Source organism: Oncorhynchus tshawytscha, linkage group LG12 (genome assembly GCF_018296145.1).
Source record: "Oncorhynchus tshawytscha isolate Ot180627B linkage group LG12, Otsh_v2.0, whole genome shotgun sequence".
Lineage (NCBI taxonomy): Eukaryota > Metazoa > Chordata > Actinopteri > Salmoniformes > Salmonidae > Oncorhynchus > Oncorhynchus tshawytscha.
Window position 1 is genome coordinate 55,732,017 of NC_056440.1, and position 23,090 is coordinate 55,755,106.

A 23,090-nucleotide genomic window follows, 5' to 3' on the forward strand; every position below is an offset into this window, starting at 1 on the left:
ATCAGATTTGTATGTGGCTTGAAATATCCCATTCCATGTGCTTTTGGGCTGTTCAGACTGCAGGAAAAATAAAATATTTGAGTTGGATGTGCCAAAAAATAGGTTGAGAGTCACTTCAAACTGCCAGTGTGAACAAGGCTTTAGTGAACGAATAAAGCTGAAAACCATAACCGTAACATACTACATTTTCTTGTTTTGCAGGTTTCCCCAGTTGTTTTTTCTCAGATGTCCACAATGACAACTAAGGTCCTGCATGCTCCACCCACACCTAGCCCTTCCTCTTCGTGATTGAACAGCTGCTGACTGACCAGAGAGGTGCAAAATGTCTGTTGCCATGACTTAAAGACATCAATCAAAGATGGAGAAAAAGAAAATGTGCCCCCGTCTACTGGACTACCTGGTGGTGGTGGGAGCCAGGTGAGGACTTCATAGGGTTGGTTGGGAAATAACAGTCCAATCCTAAACTGATTCCTACTACCTCACATTATATTGTTAGGCCTTTGTTTTTTTTAAATTCCAGACTTTCTAATGCCCATTTTCCCTCCATCCTAACTTCCAGGCAGCCCAGCACTGACAGCGGGTCCCAGACCCCCCAGCTCCTCCGCCGTTACCCGCTGGAGGACCACCCAGACTTCCCTCTGTCCCCGGACGTGGTCTTCTTCTGTCAGCCTGAGGGATGCCAGAGCATCCGGCAGCGCCGGGTCAGTCTGCGAGACGACGCCTCCTTTGTCTTCGCACTCACTGACAAAGACTCGGGCATCACGCGCTATGGTATCTGCGTCAACTTCTACCGCTCCTTCCAGCGAGGGGGGCACCGCCGCGACAAGGCGGGTAGCAGTGGAACGGCGGCACAGACAGTGGAAGCGACCAGCGAGGGTTCGGATGGCAGCGGTGGCTGCCCCAATGCCTCCACGTTGCCGATGCCTGCCAGTGCCGACACAACAACCACACCTATACCAGGCACGGAGCCGGGACCACCTGGTGGCGAGCCAAATGCCGGCAGGTCCCCTCGGCACAAACGCAGCACTGCCAAGATGGTCAGTCAGAACCGCGACAGCACGCTGACCTCGCTGTGCATGATCAGCCACTACCCCTTTTTCTCCACCTTTAGGGAGTGCCTGTACATCCTCAAGAGAATGGTGGACTGCTGCAGCCACAGGTTGACCCAGCGCGCCGGCCTGCCCCGCGCAACTCAGAGGTGAGACCTATGCATAGTGCCAGGCTTATCAAATGATGGAGCCCCCTGGTTTCCATTTCTTTCAGGAGATTTAGTTGAGTAAATTCACAACGTTGCTAAAACTATCCTAAAACTACACCGGCCAGAACACTTCCAACCGCAGTACTAACCCCACTCATGATATTTTTAATGGACAAGATGTAATTGCCTCACTCATTATATTTTAAAACGACACTGGTCTGAAATGCCGGCGGATTAAAATCTTGGAGGTGAAATGGACACTGGACAGTGAGAACCTTGTGGGTAGTGTCATCAGTGAGTCAGCAGGGCCTTATCCCCTATTGTGGGGTCTCCTAACAAATGCTGCAGGAAATGCGTGGTTCCCCTGCTCTCGAAAGACACACACCGGCACGGCCTATCATGCTGGTGTTGATGCAAGGCAATTGATGAAGATCCGTGACCATTGTGTGCATTCATCTTTACGCACACAGGGTATTGAGACATTCCCATTTATTATTTATGCAATAATGTTTATTATTTAACGAGTTAACGATTTCTATTATGTTTTCTTAGAGATATATTGAAAATAATGATTTGAATAATTGTAACTTATTACAGTAACTTATTTATTTGCTTCAATTGGAAGTTTTCCTCCCTCAAAATCCAATCCTCTCTCCTTTCCTCTATAACGATCAACACCACAATGGATCCATATATTGTCTGCCCAGACAATAGTAACAATTGTCCCTCTAGTAACAATTGTCGCTCAGCTCCAGGAAAAGCACAGCGTAGCGAATTCCTGTGTGTAGTAGTAATAGTAGTAGCAGCAGATGTCAGTAAACTATAGTACCCTATCAGAAGCAGAGGGTTGTAAAGCTCTGCTTCGGGTTAATGAAGACCTCACTCACTGTTGTGACATTTTCCCTGGTCTGTGTATAGCGCGGTGACGAAGACCGAGAGAGAGACCTAAGGATCGTGCTCAGGGATCTAATTTTTTTTAATGAATTGGTAGCACTTGTGCTCCTAACTTTCAAAAAGTTAGGAGCACCACGTACATCTTAAAGTAACAGAAAAATAGATTCGTAAATTGATTTAGATAAAGCCTGCATTGCACCTATATGAATCCTACTTACTTTTGAAGCACAGCTCCTGAAAAATATATCACTTTTTCTTTCTTTCTGTGCAACCAAATGTTTGCATATACTGGTAAAGTTTACCAGGTTGTTAGTAGGGCTGCACGATAATATAGGTGAAAAAAAAGTGTGTTTTTTCAAGCGACTCTTGTAATTTGACTTGCGATATAGATCAAAACACTTGTGTGAACTGTTGGAATCATATAAATACTATTCAAAGTTCTACGGTTGGTGTTTGGCATGACAACATACTAAAAAGCCAGCTAGGAGTTATGACAGGGTGGGAACCAACGTGTTGGTCAGTGTTTCCCAGGGGACCCTAATCACATTTAAATAGATGCTGCATTTGGAAAAAGATTTTAGAATAGGCTGTCTGATTCAGAACATGGCGTTGCACAAACAACATGCTGATCTACACCACCACTGGTAACAACCTGTATGAAAGCAAATGTTTGCTTTGCCCAAGCTTGAGCTTTTAGCTAAATGGCATTTTAGCCAGCTAGTTAGCGATCAGCATTATTTTAGGCATATGCCAGCTTCCTTAGACTAATTTGAGTTTTGCAGAGAGCAATATGCACAAAGTAATAGTATAATAGGGAAGACCTATAGATTTATATTTAGAAACTGCCTGGAAAGCGCCATCGTTCTTGTTTTGGAAGAATATGTGGAGTGTAGGAATTGACACCATGCTGAGAAAGAAAGAAACGGCTGTGGAGGAACTGTGTGCTCTCTGCTTGATTAACAGAGGCCGGGGCTTGGTATGCATGTGTGTGTGTGGGTGTGGTTCGGGAACTGGCAGGAAGCAGTCTTATTCGAGCAGTGTAGGGAAGTGATGCGGTGAATTACTAAGACATTTATTTACTTGTGATTTTCTTTTAGTTGCGCTGGTGTACCCAAAATAAAACCCCAGGTCGTACAGCAAAAATATTTAGTCGTATATGCGTCCAAATTGCTCACACTTTAGAGCCCTAGCCGTGCTGCCTTACATAACACTGTGATGGTCTACTGCGTTGCGGGCTGCTGCGGCGCACACATACACATATACACACAGTCACACTTACACTCTACACTACAGTCTATGACATACACACACACACAGCGCTCGCCTGACAGATTGAGGGCTCTGACTGCCTTCAGGGAGCAGCTGCAGTGGGCGGCGGCCCAGGGCGAGCTCTGACGAGCTACTGATTAATCTCCCTCCCTAGCCAACAGACGCCAGGCAATCGCAAAGAGGGTTTTAATGCCGCCACGTTGTGTGTACAGGTGTGTACATTCAGAGTGGAGGGCTGTCGACATATCGGCGGCTCGTATCTGCGTCTTGTTTGCTCATTACACAATGACAACGTACAGTAGAATGCAGAGGGAAGGGTGTTTTGTCTGTGTAAATGCAGTTATAAGGCTTTGATGTAGCACTCGCTTAATATTAGAATAATGTATGTGTACAGGTGTTGCAGCAGTACAGTTTGTTTGGGTTGATTATCTCGCAGGATATGCTTGCTTTTATCACCTGTTGAGAAGTATGATTTGTTGACGGTCTCCTGTCAGGGACACCATTTCCCTCTGCATGTCACAGAGGCCTCTACATGTGTATCTAAACTGTCAGTTTGTTGACTGACTTGTCATTCTGCCATCAGGGACACCATGTGGCGCGTGTTCACGGGGGCCCTGTTGGTGGAGGAGAAAGGCAGCCAGCTGCTGGCTGACCTGCGGGAGATCGAGTCCTGGGTCTACCGCCTCCTGCGCTCCCCGGTGCCCGTGGCGGGCCAACGGCGCGTAGATGTGGAGGTGCTGCCCCACGAGATGCAGGCGGCACTCACCTTCGCCCTGCCCGACAACTCTCGCTTCTCCATGGTGGACTTCCCCCTGCACCTGCCCCTGGAGTTGCTGGGTGTGGACGCCTGCCTCATGGTGCTCAGCTGCATCCTACTGGAGCACAAGGTTAGGGGAAAGGGTGGATGTTTTGAATGGAGTTTACCCTGAGAACTGAGTAGTTATTTAGGATGCAAAATGATTTGCAAATCAGTCAGTTGGTGCAGTCGGTGATCAGCGACTCAGGAGAATTTATGTTCTCAAACAACTCTGGGCGCGTTCGACATTTCAGCCAACTTTAAAGGCAAGTCGAGACTGACTTATCTACAAATCACCTTACATCATAAACAGCTACTCAATATTATTTGTAGATCACTCTCGAGCACGGCCTCTGCCTTAAATAAGGCTATTGCTCAGTCACAAATCAGCCTATTGCCTCCTAGGTGGGTCAGTGGAATGAGTACTGTTGTGTGTGTGTGTGTCCCTGGCCTCAACAGCCAAACTCAGCAAAAAAAGAAACGTCCTCTCACTGTCAACTGCGTTTATTTTCAGCAAACTTAACATGTGTAAATATTTGTATGAACGTAACAAGATTCAACAACAGACAAACTGAACAAATTCCACAGACGTGATTAACAGAAATGGAACAATGTTTGTCACCAAAGCCCCATATACTACCCACCACTGCGACCAGTATGCTCTCGTTGGCTGGTCCTCGCTACCTATTGGTTGCCAAACCCACTGGCTCCAGGTCATCTATAAGTCTTTGCTAGGTTAAGCTCCGCCTTATCTCAGCTCACTGGTCACCATGGCAACACCCACCCGTAGCACGCGCTCCAGCAGGTATATTTCACTGGTCATCCCCAAAGCCAACACCTCCTTTGACCGCCTTTCCTTCCTGTTCTATGCTGCCAATGACTGGAACGAATTGCAAAAATCACTGAAGTTGGAGACTTATCTCCCTCACTAACTTTAAGCATCAGCTGTCAGAGCAGCTTACCGATCGCTGCAGCTGTACACAGCCCATCTGTAAATAGCCCATCCAACCAACTACCGACCTCATCCCCATATTTGTTTTTGTTTTTCTGCTCTTTTGCACACCAGTATTTCTACTTGCACATCCTCATCTGCACATCTATCACTCCAGTGTTAATTGCTAAATTGTAATTATTTTATCCCACGTGTCATTACTTTATCCCATGTGTAACTCTGTTGTTTTTGTCGCACTGCTTTGTTTTATCTTGGCCAGGTCGCAGGCCAGTTAAGAACTAATTCTCATTTATAACTATCTGGTTAAGTAAAGGTGAAATTCTTTTTTTTCAATCTGTAAAGTAATGCAGCTTTTGAAGTTTGACTAAGGTCCATCACTAGGTGACTAGAACTGTCAATCAAATCTCGAGCTGCCTGCCTGCTGCATGCCCACAAACTACTAAAAAAGTACTTTACAGTTTGTTAAATACCGTGACTTACCATGACATTTTAGTAGAAAGAAAACACATTTCCATCTAGGAATCGACTCCAAAAATCCGGTATCCTTGGAACGAAGGAGTCTGATTAGTTGGCTTACTTTTGAGAATATAAACACTCGCTTCTTTCATAGCTAGCTACAGAGGGACGGAGAGAGGCACAGTATAGGAAGGTCGGCTACCAGGCAGACTGTCAGAACGGTGCACTAGGCCTATCAGCAATCAAAGCTGTATCTCACTGGAATGCTGTATTTCGCAATTTCTTGGCTTGTAATGTCTCGCAACTTCAGTAAAGCAGGGCCTATCATCAATGAATAGGCTAGGATATTCTACACGCAACAGACTGAAGACTGAACACACACTTGCATCATTAGTGAAGAGAAATAGCAGGCGAGCCAGCTGCACTGTCATTTTAATTTGGTAACAAATAAACTTTGTTTGTCCGTTTAGGGTTATTTCTTAACGTTAAGGATCCAGATGTCTTTTTAAAGTTGAAACATTCTCACCCCTACTGTAGTTCCAACTCTTGATAATTGAATAAAAGGGCCCACTCAAACATTTTGTTCACAATCTCACTAGATTATTAAAGACCAAGTCCCACACTACACACAAACTGATTTTATATGTTGCAGGGGTATTCAACTCTTGCCCTACGAGGTCCGGAACCTGCTGTTTTTTTCTGTTCTACCTGCTGTTTTTTTTCTGTTCTGCATCACCCCTGTAATCGTCACGCTCCCTTATTCCGTCCCCTTTGTTTCACTGTCTGAACACCCGCAGTGACTACGCTCTACCCCCCTTCCCATTTACTGTAAGAACAACATGTCAGGTTAACCTTGAAGGACCTCCTTTCGCTGTTCAAGCTTAAACATGCCGCTGTTTGTAGAGTGAAAACAGCAGATTTTGGTCTGTACGTTTACTGTTGAAACAACCACACAACTAGTCAATGCTGCTTCTCTTATTGTGAAGGAATAAAACTCTTTGGGAGAAAAATGAAGATACTTTCTCGGGTGGTAGTCATTGAATTGATCTTGTATGGAATAAACAGCATGTGATCACCTATGGCCAACCAGTCTTCTGAAGTATCAGATAGTTTGTTTTGATTTGTGTCTTCCAGGTGGTCCTCCAGTCGCGGGACTACAATGCCCTGACCATGAGTGTCATGGCGTTTGTAGCCATGATCTACCCCCTGGAGTACATGTTCCCTGTCATTCCCTTACTGCCCACCTGCATGGCCTCCGCTGAACAGGTACGTCAACAAACCAATGACTGCAGCACTGGTAGTTGTAGTACTATTCGGAGAACAAATAGAGGGCGTTGTGAGGTTGTGGATGGATTTTTTTTATTGTTTAAGGGATGCACTTCTACACACGTTTGGGGGAAAAATGAAGGAATTCCCGTGCCGTAATTGATTGCCTTTTGAAAGTTTCACTATTTTTTTTTATTTGATTCATTTTGCCAATTTTATCATCCATTGCTTTTTTTTGTCAAGGCATTTGTGATTGTAGATGTTGAAGAAGAGATTAGTCCCTGTATTATGTTTGAATCCATGCCTAGTGGAGTTCTAGCCCACTAGCTTTAGTCTATGGTGTGAGGCTCCTCCTATTGGAGCTATTCTTGCTTGTGTGCTGGTTTGATTTTTGTCTGATCGTGACGTCAATGTCCTTTCTCTCTCCTTTTGTAGCTTCTCCTCGCCCCCACCCCTTACATCATAGGTGTGCCTGCCAGCTTCTTCCTTTACAAATCCGATTTCAAAATGCCCGACGATGTGTGGCTCGTGGACCTGGACTGTAACAAGGTAAATGCCCCAAAATGGAGGTGCGCTTCAGCGTCCCCGCAAATGGTCTCTGCAGATCTTTGCTATTCTTTGGCAGATCTTTGCTATTTTTGGCAGATCTTTGCTATTCTTTAGCAGACTTATGCTGTTCCTTTGCAGATCTATGCTGTTCCTTCACAGATCTATGTCATTCCTTCGCAGATCTATGCTGTTCCCTACTCCATTTGAGTTCCATACATCATTATCTCTGATTGGGAGACAAGATTCTAGACACTTGCTTGAGATGTCTTTATTTTCACTGCTAAATCCCTTTTGGGGTTCAGTTCTCTCATTGTGACAGATATTGTGTTAGGCTATATGTCGACTTCATGCAGGAAGGAAAGCCTTGCTCTTGTCATCCTCATTTCAGACCTGTGCAGACACTGACTTCAACATAAAAGTCCTCCCTCTCTGTGAGACAGAGAGAGCATCAGTGTTTTCAGTGCTAAAACACCCACCCACATCCCAGTCTGTCTTTCTAGGGGCAAATTCCTTCCCTTTCGTCTACTATTTAGTAGGTAATGGTGACCGATGTATGCTTTCATCATTTGAAGGGGTATTTGTGTACTCTTGTACGTGTGTAGTGTACATTTAGTTTTTTTCTAACATTTGACAGCTTGAGCATGCTTTGTTGCTCCACAGGTCAAAGCACCCACCAATGCAGAGCACCTACCCCTTCTTCCCGAGCCGGAATCCACAGAACTCAAGAAACACCTGAAACAGGTAAATATAGCCTGTCGCAACATACCCGAGCACTGTTTTCATTGGTCGTTCATTAAGCATGTATGTTAGCACTGCCGACCGTTAACTCTGTTTATTTCAACCTCTTGTATTGCTTTATTACGTAAAAAAAAAAAAAAAAACTGCGATATTGACGTATGTGTTATATTAACTATTTGTTTTCAAGTGATCACCTTCTCTTCTTTCAGCTTTAGATATGTTTCAAGAGAGGTTTGATGAATTGCGCCAGGCACATCGGTGTCCTTGTCCTCTTACCTTGTTGTATGCACTAACTATGCATATAGTGTGGGAGCATTGTGGAGTTAAGCATTGTAATGTCCTAACGACAACAAGTGTTTTTTTTCTCGTTTTGTTTTCTTCTGTCTCTCTCTCTCTCTCTCTCTCTCTCTCTCTCTCTTTCCTTTGCATGCACTAGCTCTCTAAGGTAAAAAAAAGCAGCTACTAGGTCTTACTCCCTTGGACCTCAGTAACAGCTGTAGCAGTAGAACTGACCGAATCCTCTAAGCCCAGAACCTCAAATAACGATACGTTGATGAGAAGCTGGTTCTGATTCACCAACCTCTCTTACGCGTGTTGTGAAATGCCAATCAAACATTCCACTCTGGTACCACGTCACAGCTTGGCATTGTAACTAAAACCACCTCGAATTATCAGCGACCGTCTTAGTTACCCCCACCCGCCATCTTGACATCTAGCTATCATTAGCACATTTTGCCATTTAACTATTCCTACCCAACATTGTCATCATCTAAGTTTTTGAGTTTATTTGATTTGAAAGTGCATATTAAACACAAGATGCTTTATGAAGAGAAGTTACATGAAAAGAAAAACAAGACATGAATCCGCCATATAAACAAATGTCACATTTTAAACATTCTAAGGCACGATTCCTCATCGCCCTTTTAAAAAATGCGTCTCAACTCGTCACCAAATGTTATTCAGCGCTTGTTTTTTAACATCCAAACCCAGTAACCCCAATTTGAATCCGCAGTCACACCTCGTCATGTTGAAAATCCCTGCATATCATAGTTTGTTGATATGCTTTGAATCAGAACCAGTGTAGTTACTTGTGTGTGTGATAGACTTGGCCCTATCCCAGAGTGTGTGCGATTTGATTTAAGATAGACCTGTGTGTTGGCAGAGCCAAAAAATCTGTTGTGTTAACAAGCCATTTGATTGAAACGATATGGGTAAAGGTGAGTTTTCATAGGTTCTATTGTTTTAAGGGTTAAAGCTGTCCTCAGCAGTCCTCAAAACAGTGACAAACAAGTGGTAGCCGGTAGGTCCTTGCAGTCCCACACAGAGAATGGGTTAGTGTACACTGAGTGTACAAAACATTTAAGGTACACCTTCCTGATATTGAGTTGCACCCCCTTTTGCCCTCAGAACAGCCTCAATTCATCGGGGAATGGACTCTACACTGTATGACGCGTTCCACAGGGATGCCAGGCCACTCCAATGCTTCCCACAGTTGTTAAGTTGGCTAAATGTCTTTTGGGTGGTGGACCATTCTTGAAAAGCCCAGCAGCGTTGCAGTTCTTGACACACTCAAACCTGTCTGCCTGGCACCTACTACCATACCCTGTTCAATGGCACTTGCCTTTTTTATCTTGCCATTCACTCTCTGAATAGCACACATACACAATCCATGTCTCAATTGTCTCACGGCTTAAAAATCTATCTTTAACCTGTCTCCTCCACTTCATCTACACTGATTTGATGTGGATTTAACAAGTGACATCAATAATGGATCATAGCTTTCACCTGGTCAGTATATGTCATGGAAAGAGGTGTTTTGTAATGTTTTGTACACCTAGTCAGAAACTCACAGGTTAAGAGTTGGGAGGGGGGGGTATATGGACAGTGTAAACAAAAAGCCAAAATGTTTTTAATTTACAACAATTATTGTCAAGAGATCTGCTCCCTTCTGTGCCTCAGTATCACCTCTCCATCGTATCCACTGGCTATCCTCCCAGCTGGTAACCATCGATAGACTCTTTAGTCTTCAGTGGCTAACTTGCGTTGGGTGTGGTGTGGTGAATTACTGTTCCTTTTTGGGTGTTGTTTTGTCGCACTCATGTTTGTTTGTGTCTCTGTCATGGTTTGTTCTCTTCCTCTCTTGCACCTCTTCTCTCTCTCGCTCTACTTCTCTACAACATTCTCTCTCTCTTGTTCTCTGGCTATGTCCCAATTCTCTAAAACTGCCCCTTTCCTGTTCTCCCTTTTTTTGCAACCACTTAGCTGAAAGGGCTGTATGTGGAAGCAACAGGGAGGCATCTCCATCTCCCCACTAGCCCACTTATTGGCTAGTCAAGGTTCCGACATCGCTTTCAAGCATCCCGTCCTTTCAGCTGTTTTAGTAGTCAGGATTGAGAGGAGATGAGGAAAGGAATCCATTTAAAGGGAATTGGACACACAGCCTCCTATCTTGCCCCTTTTTTTTTGTTGTCACGTGTGGTTTCAATTCTGCTCAGCAATTGGTCAGCTCAGCCTTTTCATGTGATCCTCTTCCTGGCATCTCTCTTGTCCCCCTCCTCCCCTTCCCTTCCCTAGTGTCTGGTTAGGTTGACCGTGATCACCCAAAAGCAGATCTTCTCCTCTGACAATAAGGTTGCTAATTTTTCCTTCTGCGGAATGTGCCCACGCTCCTTGCACGGATATTCTTCCTAACCAAACTTAAATATGTTTTGTTGTTGCTTGTTATTGTTTCCTCCAAGTGTCATACACTATTGTTGAGATGTTGTAACAGACTGGCGGCAAAGAGAGATATTTCGTAAGACCCACCACTGGCTGCTTAGTTTTGGCTTGAGCATGCCTGAATGTATGCACATCTATCTTGTCATCAGTGAGTGTTCTTGTAAGCAAACACAGTGGATATGCAGATTTCTGTTGTAACACATAGGTTGCGTCCAGGACTGAACCTGACCATCAAACGATCCACTGTGCTAACATCGTGCAAAACCCTGAATGAGTCTTGTAGCAGTCCCAGAGTGCTAGTGAATTCCCTCTGCTGTTTCTTCTTCCGCCGACCTTTCCGAAGTGACGCTCCCATTTCAGGCATCTGCAAAAACATGCACTCTTCAGATTCATTTGCTGGGGAAACGGGCTTCCTCATTTTATCCCACACGCTCACCTGTCAGCTAATAACATAATCACATTGTGAGTCCTCCTAGCTTAGTCCTTGTGTTTTATTAATGATTTATTCTCAAATGAGAACTTACATCATACAGACAAAAACATAATAAAGCAGCACAATACATAAACAAATAAATTATAAGTTGTAACTCAATTTTCTCAAATTACTCTCTTGCACCGTTTTGAACCTCAAACAGACAGTTCCACACTGGTCCTAGTGAGACCATTCTGTTGCACTACCCTTCAGCTGATGCCTGAGGTGAGGGTGCCCCCTAGTGGGGCCGAGTGACCCCTCCTCATCATGACAGTGTGTTGATTAAAACCTTCCTCACCTCTACCCGCTCCAGGCCCTGGCCAGCATGAGTCTCAACACCCAGCCCATTCTGAACCTGGAGAAGTTCCAGGAGGGCCAGGAGTTACCCCTGCTCCCCCCCGGCCAGAACAAGGCGTCGCCCTCCTCCACCGAGTTCAACCCCCTCATCTACGGCAACGACGTGGACTCTGTGGATGTGGCCACCAGGCAAGGCTTGACAAAGTTTCTCTGTCCCATTTTAAGTAGATCTCATATTATCCATGCGAGGCAATTTGTGAGGTTGGTTCTATTTGAACTTTGACCCTAGCAGAATAATCCAGTCAGGACCTAGACACTCCTCCTCCATTTGGTTCCTGAATATTGTAGATAATAGATATGAGGGGCTATTTACATATGCACAATTTATGGATTGACCCCTGTTCCTAATTGAAGTTTCTAAAATCTGAAGTGTATTTTTATTTGGGCAGCTAATGGGGGTCCAGCAAAATGAAGACAGATATACATCATTAAAAGCATTACAATAATGCTTGACTTCCGGCGCCGACAGAGATGGCTGCCTCGCTTCGCGTTCCTAGGAAACTATGCAGTTTTTAGTTTTTTTACGTTTTATTTCTTACATTAGTACCCCAGGTCATCTTAGGTTTCATTACATACAGTCGAGAAGAACTACTGAATATAAGATCAGCGTCAACTCACCATCAGTACGACCATCAGTACGACCAAGAATATGATTTTCACGAAGCGGATCCTGTGTTCTGCCTTTCAACCAGGACAACGGAATGGATCCCATGCGGTGACCCAAAAAAACGACTCCGTAAAAGAGGGAAACGAGGCGGTCTTCTGGTCAGACTCCGGAGACGGGCACATCGTGCACCACTCCCTAGCATTCTTCTCGCCAATGTCCAGTCTCTTGACAACAAGGTTGATGAAATCCGAGCAAGGGTATCATTCCAGAGGGACATCAGAGACTGTAACGTTCTTTGCTTCACGGAAACATGGCTCACTGGAGAGACGCTATCGGAGGCGGTGCAGCCAGCGGGTTTCTCCACGCATCGCGCCGACAGAAACAAACATCTTTCTGGTAAGAAGAGGGGCGGGGGCGTATGCCTTATGGCTAACGAGACATGGTGTGATGAAAGAAACATACAGGAACTCAAATCCTTCTGTTCACCTGATTTAGAATTCCTCACAATCAAATGTCGACCACATTATCTACCAAGAGAATTCTCTTCGATTATAATCACAGCCGTATATATCCCCCCCCAAGCAGACACATCTATGGCTCTGAACGAACTTTATTTGACTCTTTGCAAACTGGAATCCATTTATCCGGAGGCTGCATTCATTGTAGCTGGGGATTTTAACAAGGCTAATCTGAAAACAAGACTCCCTCAATTTTATCAGCATATCGATTGCGCAACCAGGGGTGGAAAAACCTTGGATCATTGTTACTCTAACTTCTGCGACGCATATAAGGCCCTGCCCCGCCCTCCTTTCGGAAAAGCTGACCACGACTCCATTTTGTTGATCCCTGCCTACAGACAGAAACTAAAAAAAGAAGCTCCCACGCTGAGGTCTGTTCAACGCTGGTCTGACCAAGCTGACTCCACACTCCAAGACTGCTTCCATCACGTGGACTGGGATATGTTTCGTATTGCGTCAGATAACAACATTGACGAATACGCTGATTCGGTGTGCGAGTTCATTAGAATGTGCGTTGAAGATGTCGTTCCCATAGCAACGATTAAAACATTCCCTAACCAGAAACCGTGGATTGATGGCAGCATTCGCGTGAAACTGAAAGCGCGAACCACTGCTTTTAATCAGGGCAAGGTGACTGGTAACATGACCGAATACAAACAGTGCAGCTATTCCCTCTGCAAGGCTATCAAACAAGCTAAGCGTCAGTACAGAGACAAAGTAGAATCTCAATTCAACTGCTCAGACACAAGAGGTATGTGGCAGGGTCTACAGTCAATCGCGGACTACAAGAAGAAAACCAGCCCAGTCACGGACCAGGATGTCTTGCTCCCAGGCAGACTAAATAACATTTCTGCCCGCTTTGAGGACAATACAGTGCCACTGACACGGCGTGCAACGAAAACATGCGGACTCTCCTTCACTGCAGCCGAGGTGAGTAAGACATTTAAACGTGTTAACCCTCGGAAGGCTGCAGGCCCAGACGGCATCCCCAGCCGCGCCCTCAGAGCATGCGCAGACCAGCTGGCCGGTGTGTTTACGGACATATTCAATCAATCCCTATACCAGTCTGCTGTTCCCACATGCTTCAAGAGGGCCACCATTGTTCCTGTTCCCAAGAAAGCTAAGGTAACTGAGCTAAACGACTACCGCCCCGTAGCACTCACATCCGTCATCATGAAGTGCTTTGAGAGACTAGTCAAGGACCATATCACCTCCACCCTACCTGACACCCTAGACCCACTCCAATTTGCTTACCGCCCAAATAGGTCCACAGACGATGCAATCTCAACCTGCACACTGCCCTAACCCATCTGGACAAGAGGAATACCTATGTGAGAATGCTGTTCATCGACTACAGCTCAGCATTCAACACCATAGTACCCTCCAAGCTCGTCATCAAGCTCGAGACCCTGGGTCTCGACCCCGCCCTGTGCAACTGGGTACTGGACTTCCTGACGGGCCGCCCCCAGGTGGTGAGGGTAGGCAACAACATCTCCACCCCGCTGATCCTCAACACTGGGGCCCCACAAGGGTGCGTTCTGAGCCCTCTCCTGTACTCCCTGTTCACCCACGACTGCGTGGCCACGCACGCCTCCAACTCAATCATCAAGTTTGCGGACGACACAACAGTGGTAGGCTTGATTACCAACAACGACGAGACGGCCTACAGGGAGGAGGTGAGGGCCCTCGGAGTGTGGTGTCAGGAAAATAACCTCACACTCAACGTCAACAAAACTCAGGAGATGATTGTGGACTTCAGGAAACAGCAGAGGGAACACCCCCCTATCCACATCGATGGAACAGTAGTGGAGAGGGTAGCAAGTTTTAAGTTCCTCGGCATACACATCACAGACAAACTGAATTGGTCCACTCACACAGACAGCATCGTGAAGAAGGTGCAGCAGCGCCTCTTCAACCTCAGGAGGCTGAAGAAATTCGGCTTGTCACCAAAAGCACTCACAAACTTCTACAGATGCACAATCGAGAGCATCCTGGCGGGCTGCATCACCGCCTGGTACAGCAACTGCTCCGCCCACAACCGTAAGGCTCTCCAGAGGGTAGTGAGGTCTGCACAACGCATCACCGGGGGCAAACTACCTGCCCTCCAGGACACCTACACCACCCGATGTTATAGGAAGGCCATAAAGATCATCAAGGACAACAACCACCCGAGCCACTGCCTGTTCACCCCGCTATCATCCAGAAGGCGAGGTCAGTACAGGTGCATCAAAGCTGGGACCGAGAGACTGAAAAACAGCTTCTATCTCAAGGCCATCAGACTGTTAAACAGCCACCACTAACATTGAGTGGCTGCTGCCAACACACTGACACTCACACTGACTCAACTCCAGCCACTTTAATAATGGGAATTGATGGGAAATGATGTAAAATATATCACTAGCCACTTTAAACAATGCTACCTAATATAATGTTACATACCTTACATTATTCATCTCATATGCATACGTATATACTGTACTCTATATCATCGACTGCATCCTTATGTAATACATGTATCACTAGCCACTTTAACTATGCCACTTTGTTTACATACTCATCTCATATGTATATACTGTACTCGATATCATCTACTGTATCTTGCCTATGCTGCTCTGTACCATCACTCATTCATATATCCTTATGTACATATTCTTTATCCCCTTACACTGTGTATAAGACAGTAGTTTTGGAATTGTTAGTTAGATTACTTGTTGGTTATTACTGCATTGTCGGAACTAGAAGCACAAGCATTTCGCTACACTCGCATTAACATCTGCTAACCATGTGTATGTGACAAATAAAATTTGATTTGATAACAGATTTCCCAACATTGTGTGCCCTCAGGCCTCTACTACCACATATCTATAACACAAAATCAGTGTGTATAGTGCATATGCTATCGTGTGTTTGTATGCATATGTCTATGTCTATGTTTGTTGATTCACAGTCCCCGCTGTTTCATAAGGTGCATTTTTATATGTTTTTTAAATCAAATTTTACTGCTGGAATTACTTGATTTACTGCGTGAGTTACTTGATGTGGAATAGAGTTCCATGTAGTCATGGCTCTATGTAGTACTGGTTGTCTCCCATAGTCTGTTCTGGACTTTGGGACTGTGAAGAGACCTCTGGTGGCATGTCTTGTGGGGTATGCATGGGCTGTGAGCCAGTAGTTCAAACATTGCATTCAACATGCAAATACTTTTCATAAATATAGTGATGAAGTCAATCTCTCCTCCACTTTGAGCCTGTGTGCATCCATTGGGCAAGCCGTGCTGCCCTGTTCTGAGCCAGTTGCCATTTTCCTAAATCCCTCTTTTTTTTGCACCTGACCACAACTGAACAATAGTTCAGGTGCGACAAAACTAAGGCCTGTAGGACCTGCCTCGTTGATAGTGCTGTTAAGAATGCAGAGCAGCGCTTTATTATATACAGACTCCTCCCCATCCTAGCTACTGTTGTCTCAATGTTGTATACACTACCGATCAAAAGTTTTAGAACACCTACTCATTCAAGAGTTTTTATTTTGACTATTTTCTACATTGTAGAATAATAGTGAAGACATCAAAACTATGAAATAACACGTATAGAATCATGTAGTAACCAAAAAAGTGTTAAACAAATCTGAAGATATTGTGCAACACTGTGTGCTACTCCCTTCACAAAACAGCTCAAACTGGCTCTAACTAGAATAGAAAGAGAAGTGGGAGGCCCCGGTGCACAACTGAGCAAGAGGACAAGTACATTCGAGTGTCTAGTTTGAGAAACAGACGCCTCACAAGTCCTCAACTGGCAGCTTCATTAAATAGTACCCGCAAAACACCGGTCTCAACGTCAACAGTGAAGAGGTGACTCCGGGATGCTGGCCTTCTAGGCAGAGTTGCAAAGAAAAAAACATCTCTCAGACTGGCCAATAAAAAGAAAAGATTTAAGATGGGAAAAAGAACAGACACTGGACAGAGGAAATCTGCCTAGAAGGCCAGCATCCCGGAGTCGCCTCTTCACTGTTGACGTTGAGACTGGTGTTGTGCGGGTACTTTTTAATGATGCTGCCAGTTGAGGACCTGTGAAGCGTCTGTACGCCTATTTAGATATTCCATTAAAAAAATCTGCCATTTCCAACTACAATAGTCATTTACAATATTAAAAATGTCTGCTGTATTTCTGATCAATTTGATATTCATTTAATGGACAAAATTGTGCTTTTCTTTCAAAAACAAGGACATTTCTATGTGACCCCAAACTTTTGAACAGTAGGGTGTATTTTGATTTGTTTTAACACTTTTGTATTGCACATGTGTTATTTCAGTTTTGATGTCTTCATTATTATTCTACAATATAGAAAAAACCCTTAAATGTGTCGATCTAAAACCTATGACCAGTAGTGTATGACTCAACAAATTCATAATGTCATGTGAAACAACGTGTTTAATTTGAACCTCCTATCAAAGACGCATGTCTCTCGCATGTAAACTTGATAAACAAGAAAGCTTTTTGAATTGAACTAAATATGACTCATTGAAGCGTTAACCCACTCACCTTTCCTTCTTTCTCCAACAGGGTTGCCATGGTGCGGTTCTTCAACTCCCCCAATGTGCTCCAGGGTTTCCAGATGCACACACGCACGCTGCGCCTCTTCCCCCGGCCTGTGGTGGCATTCCAGGCCACGTCCTTCCTGGCCTCTCGGCCCCGACGCTCCGGCTTCGCTGAGAAGCTGTCGCACACCCAGGCCGTGGAGTACTATGGCGAGTGGGCCCTCAACCCCACCAACCTGGCCTTTCAGAGGATCCACAACAGTAAGTCCCTTACCCTAGCCTACACACCTGCTGTACTGCATATACCATGCACTGACTGACAATTGGTGTATTTGTGTTTAGAGCTGACCCGCTAGCTTGGATATTTATAGTGTGATGTAAAGTCTAGCCCTTTACACTCGTACCCGTATACGAGTTGAAAATTGCAGATTTGTGCACTAATTGTCTAAATTGGAACGTAGTGGCTGTACAGTAACATGCTATATATGAAGTTGGAGCTCTGGCTCTGCGCTTCACAGATGACGCGGATGCTACACTACAGGACTGTTTTGCTAGCACAGACTGGAATATGTTCCGGGATTTATCAAATGGCATTGAGGAATACACTGCCTCAGTCAGACATCAATAAGTGCATCGATGACGTCGTCCTCACAGTGACTGTACGAACAAATCCCAACCAGAAGCCATTGATTGCAGGCAACATCCGCATCGAGCTAAAGGCTAGAGCTGCTGCTTTCAAGGAGCGGGAGAACAATCCGGACGCTTATAAGAAATCCCGCTATGCCCTCAGACGAACCATCAAACAAGCGAAGCGTCAACACATGATTAAGATTGAATCCTACTACAACGGCTCTGACGCTTGTCGGATGTGGCAAGGCTTGAAAACTATTACGGACTACAAAGGGAAACCCAGACGCAAGCTGCCCAGTGACGCGAGCCTACCAGATGAGCGAAATGCCTTTTATGCTCGCTTCAAGGCAGGGCAACACTGAAGCATGCACGAGAGCACCAGCTGTTCTGGATTACTGTGTGATAACGCTCTCGGTAGCCGATGTGAACAAAACCTTTAAACAGGTCAACATTCACAAAGCCGCTGGGCCAGACGGATTACCAGGGCGTGTACTCAAAGCATGCGCGGACCAACTGTCAAATGTCTTCACTGACATTTTCAACCTCTCCCTGACAGTCTGTAATACCCACATGTTTCAAGCAGACCACCATAGTCCCTGTGCCCTGAGAAGCGAAGGTAACCTGCCTAATTGTTTACCGCCCCGTGGTACTCACGTAGGTAGCCATGAAATGCTTTGAAAGGCTGGTCATGGCTGACTTCAACAGCATCCTCCCGGACACCCTAGACCCAATCCAATTTGCATACCGCCCCAACAGAACCACAGATGACTCAATCGCACTCCACACTGCTCTTTCTCACCTGGACAAAAGGAACACCTATGTGAGAATGCTGTTCATCTACTACAGTTCAGCGTTCAACACCATAGTGCCCACGAAGCTCATCACTAAGCTAAGGACTCTGGGACTAAACCCCTCCCTCTGCAACTGGATCCTGGACTTCCTGATGGGCCGCCCCCAGGTGGTAAGAGTAGGCAACAATACGTCTGCCACGCTGATCCTTAACACCGGGGCCCCTCAGGGGTGTGTACTTAGTCCCGACCTGTATTCCCTGTTCACCCACGACTGCGTGGCCAAACACAACTCCAACACCATCATTAAGTTTGCTGACGACACAACAGTGGTAGGCCGGATCACCGACAATGATGAGACGGCCTATAGGGAGGAGGTCAGAGAACTGGCAGTGTGGTGCCAGGATAACAACCTCTACCTCAATGTGAGTAAGACAAAGGATGGTGGACAACAGGAAAAGGCTGGCCGAACAGGCCCCCATTAACATCGACGGTACTGTAGTGGAGCGGGTCGAGAGTTTCATGTCCCTTGGCGTCCACATCAACGAACTATCATGGTGCAAACATACCAAGACCGTCGTGAAGAGGGCACGACAAAACCATTTCCCCCTCAGGAGACGGAAAAGATTTGGCATGGGTCCCCAGATCCTCAAAAGGTTTAGTTATAGACTGTTTTCTCTGCTACCGCACTGCAAGCGGTACCGGAGCGCCATGTCTAGGACCAAAAGACCCCTCAACAACTTCTACCTCCAAGCCATTAGACTGCTGAGCAATTCATAAAAATCGCCACCAGACAATTTACATTGACCCCCTCCCTTTGTACACTGCTGCTACTCGCTGTTTGTTTGTTGCCTATGCATAGTCACTTCACCAACACCTACAGCTTACCTCAACTAGCCTGTACCCCTGCACATTGACTCGGTGCTGATGCCACCCTGTATATACCCTCGTTATGCTTATTGTGTTACTTTTTATTATTACTTTTTTTTTTTTTTGCCTACTTGGTAAATATTTTCTTGTTATTGAACTGCACTGTTGGTTAATGGCTTGTAAGTAAGCATTTCACTGTAAAGTGTACACTTGTTCTATTCGGTGCATGTGGCAAATTTAAAGTTTGATTTGTATGGGTTTTGACTGACAGACGTTCTGAACTTTACCATCAAGCGACTAGAAGTTGCTCCCATCCCTCCTGGTAATTGGAGATCTTTAGCACATTTGTGGTTGTCTTAGTGAGGGAAATGCTGTAAATAAAGATGACTCAAGGTATTTTGAAAGATGAGACGTTGAGGATTATAATAGGTACCGCTTTCATGTCATAAAAGCAAGCCAAACAACCGTGAGTCCAAATGTGCACTTTACATTTCCAAATTCTAAAAATCATATACTATGTTTGATGTACCGTTACACGATGACATGGCGTCATCCCCTGGGTTGTTCTGATCAGAATGAGCCTACGTTTGTTTATTGTGAAGGAAATTTGCCGCTGGCCACGCACCTGAATGCACGAATGACTCCTTTCGAAGCGCACCAAAATTATAATCTGTTTCTTGTGAAAGCCTGAAAGTATTTTAGAACTTAGCTAGTCATATTGGCAATAGAACAAGCTTTCAAATAGTGCACATCAAATCAAATCCAATTTGATTTGTCACATACACATGGTTAGCAGATGTTAATGCGAGTGTAGCGAAATGCTTGTGCTTCTAGTTCCGACAATGCAGTAATAACCAACAAGTAATCTAACTAACAATTCCAAAACTACTGTCTTATACACAGTGTAAGGGGATAAAGAATATGTACATAAGGATATATGAATGAGTGATGGTACAGAGCAGCATAGGCAAGATACAGTAGATGATATCGAGTACAGTATATACATATGAGATGAGTATGTAAACAAAGTGGCATAGTTAAAGTGGCTAGTGATACATGTATTACATAAGGATGCAGTCTGATATAGAGTACAGTATATACGTATGCATATGAGATGAATAATGTAAGGTATGTAACATTATATTAGGTAGCATTGTTTAAAGTGGCTAGTGATATATTTTACATTTCCCATCAATTCCCATTATTAAAGTGGCTGGAGTTGTGTCAGTGTGTTGGCAGCAGCCACTCAATGTTAGTGGTGGCTGTTTAACAGTCTGATGGCCTTGAGATAGAAGCTGTTTTTCAGTCTCTCGGTCCCAGCGTTGATGCACCTGTACTGACCTCGCCTTCTGGATGATAGCGGGGTGAACAGGCAGTGGCTCGGGTGATTGATGTCCTTGATGATCTTTATGGCCTTCCTGTAACATCGGGTGGTGTAGGTGTCCTGGAGGGCAGGTAGTTTGCCCCCGGTGATGCGTTGTGCAGACCTCACTACCCTCTGGAGAGCCTTACGGTTGAGGGTGGAGCAGTTGCCGTACCAGGCGGTGATACAGCCCGCCAGAATGCTCTCGGTTGTGCATCTGTAGAAGTTTGAGTGCTTTTGGTGACAAGCCGAATTTCTTCAGCCTCCTGAGGTTGAAGAGGCGCTGCTGCGCCTTCTTCACGATGCTGTCTGTGTGAGTGGACCAATTCAGTTTGTCTGTGATGTGTATGCCGAGGAACTTAAAACTTGCTACCCTCTCCACTACTGTTCCATCGATGTGGATAGGGGGTGTTCCCTCTGCTGTTTCCTGAAGTCCACAATCATCTCCTGAGTTTTGTTGACGTTGAGTGTGAGGTTATTTTCCTGACACCACACTCCGAGGGCCCTCACCTCCTCCCTGTAGGCCGTCTCGTCGTTGTTGGTAATCAAGCCTACCACTGTTGTGTCGTCCGCAAACTTGATGATTGAGTTGGAGCGTGCGTGGCCACGCAGTCGTGGGTGAACAGGGAGTACAGGAGAGGGCTCAGAAAGCACCCTTGTGGGGCCCCAGTGTTGAGGATCAGCGGGGAGGAGATGTTGTTGCCTACCCTCACCACCTGGGGGCGGCCCGTCAGGAAGTCCAGTACCCAGTTGCACAGGGCGGGGTCGAGACCCAGGGTCTCGAGCTTGATGACGAGCTTGGAGGGTACTATGGTGTTGAATGCCGAGCTGTAGTCGATGAACAGCATTCTCACATAGGTATTCCTCTTGTCCAGATGGGTTAGGGCAGTGTCCAGTGTGGTTGAGATTGCATCGTCTGTGGACCTATTTGGGCGGTAAGCAAATTGGAGTGGGTCTAGGGTGTCAGGTAGGGTGGAGGTGATATGGTCCTTGACTAGTCTCTCAAAGCACTTCATGATGACGGATGTGAGTGCTACGGGCGGTAGTCGTTTAGCTCAGTTACCTTAGCTTTCTTGGGAACAGGAACAATGGTGGCCCTCTTGAAGCATGTGGGAACAGCAGACTGGTATAGGGATTGATTGAATATGTCCGTAAACACACCGGCCAGCTGGTCTGCGCATGCTCTGAGGGCGCGGCTGGGGATGCCGTCTGGGCCTGCAGCCTTGCGAGGGTTAGCACGTTTAAATGTCTTACTCACCTCGGCTGCAGTGAAGGAGAGACCGCATGTTTTCATTGCAGGCCGTGTCAGTGGCACTGTATTGTCCTCAAAGCGGGCAAAAAAGTTATTTAGTCTGCCTGCACATCTTCAGAAAGGCGTGTAGCCGCTTAGTCCTCTCACTCAAACCCTTGTCATTTTTTGTCTTGCAGTATGTTGGACCTTCCCCACATTTCCCAGTAATAGTCTTATCGTGTTACTGAATGTATCCAGAGTGTTTGCAAAAAAAGTACAGTAAATTTAAAATGCACACGAAATCAACAGTGTAATGTTTGGATTCAGTCTTGTCAGGTGAACTGTTGCGTACTCACCTTTTGGTCTAATCATTTTCCAATTATCTCCAAACTGTTCTCTTTCAATTGCTACCATTGTTATGTATATGCTTGTCATATTTCTTCTGTAAGAAACATTTCAATTGAGCCCTATCCGTATAAGCCCATTTCCACGTGTGTAAAGGGTTAAGTAAAAAGTTAATTATGCTATCAATTATTGCACTTTCTTTAGGTAAAATGTGAATATACACTCAGTGTACAAATCATTCGGAACACCTTCCGAATATTGAGGTGCACCCACTTTCACCCATATTGACTCGAATGCTTCCCACAGTTGTTGGCTGGATGTTCTTTGGATGTTCTTGGATGTTCTTTGGGTGGTGGACCATTCTTGATACACACAGGAAACTATTGAGCATGAAAAACCCAGCAGCATTGCAGTTCTTGACACAAACCGGTGTGCCTGGCACCTACTACCATACCCCGATCAAAAGCACTTAAATATATTGTCTTCACCATTCACTCTCTGAATGGCACACATACACAATCTATGTCTCAATTGTCTCA

At 45.3% G+C, this 23,090-nt stretch overlaps 1 protein-coding gene across 30 annotated transcripts in view; it reads left to right on the forward strand.

Annotated features, from left to right (window-relative positions):
- LOC112263487 (MAP kinase-activating death domain protein) overlaps nt 1–23,090 on the forward strand; it is an 84,267-nt gene that overhangs the window by 25,056 nt on the left and 36,121 nt on the right. For 15 of the 30 annotated variants that reach the window (XR_006084705.1, XR_002955500.2, XM_024439796.2 and 12 more), the window contains exons 2-10: nt 202–417; nt 560–1,198; nt 3,945–4,248; nt 6,700–6,831; nt 7,267–7,380; nt 8,041–8,121; nt 10,693–10,749; nt 11,622–11,794; nt 17,350–17,585. Coding sequence is in view for 28 of the 30 variants with exons in the window: in XM_024439796.2 (XP_024295564.1) it covers nt 359–417; nt 560–1,198; nt 3,945–4,248; nt 6,700–6,831; nt 7,267–7,380; nt 8,041–8,121; nt 10,693–10,749; nt 11,622–11,794; nt 17,350–17,585 (1,795 nt within the window). In the remaining 2 variants the exon portion in view is untranslated. Of the gene's footprint in view, nt 1–201; nt 418–559; nt 1,199–3,944; nt 4,249–6,699; nt 6,832–7,266; nt 7,381–8,040; nt 8,122–8,554; nt 8,564–10,692; nt 10,750–11,621; nt 11,795–17,349; nt 17,586–23,090 lie in introns of those variants that run through there. The other 15 variants (XM_042330781.1, XM_024439788.2, XM_042330782.1 and 12 more) reach the window with 3 other exon arrangements.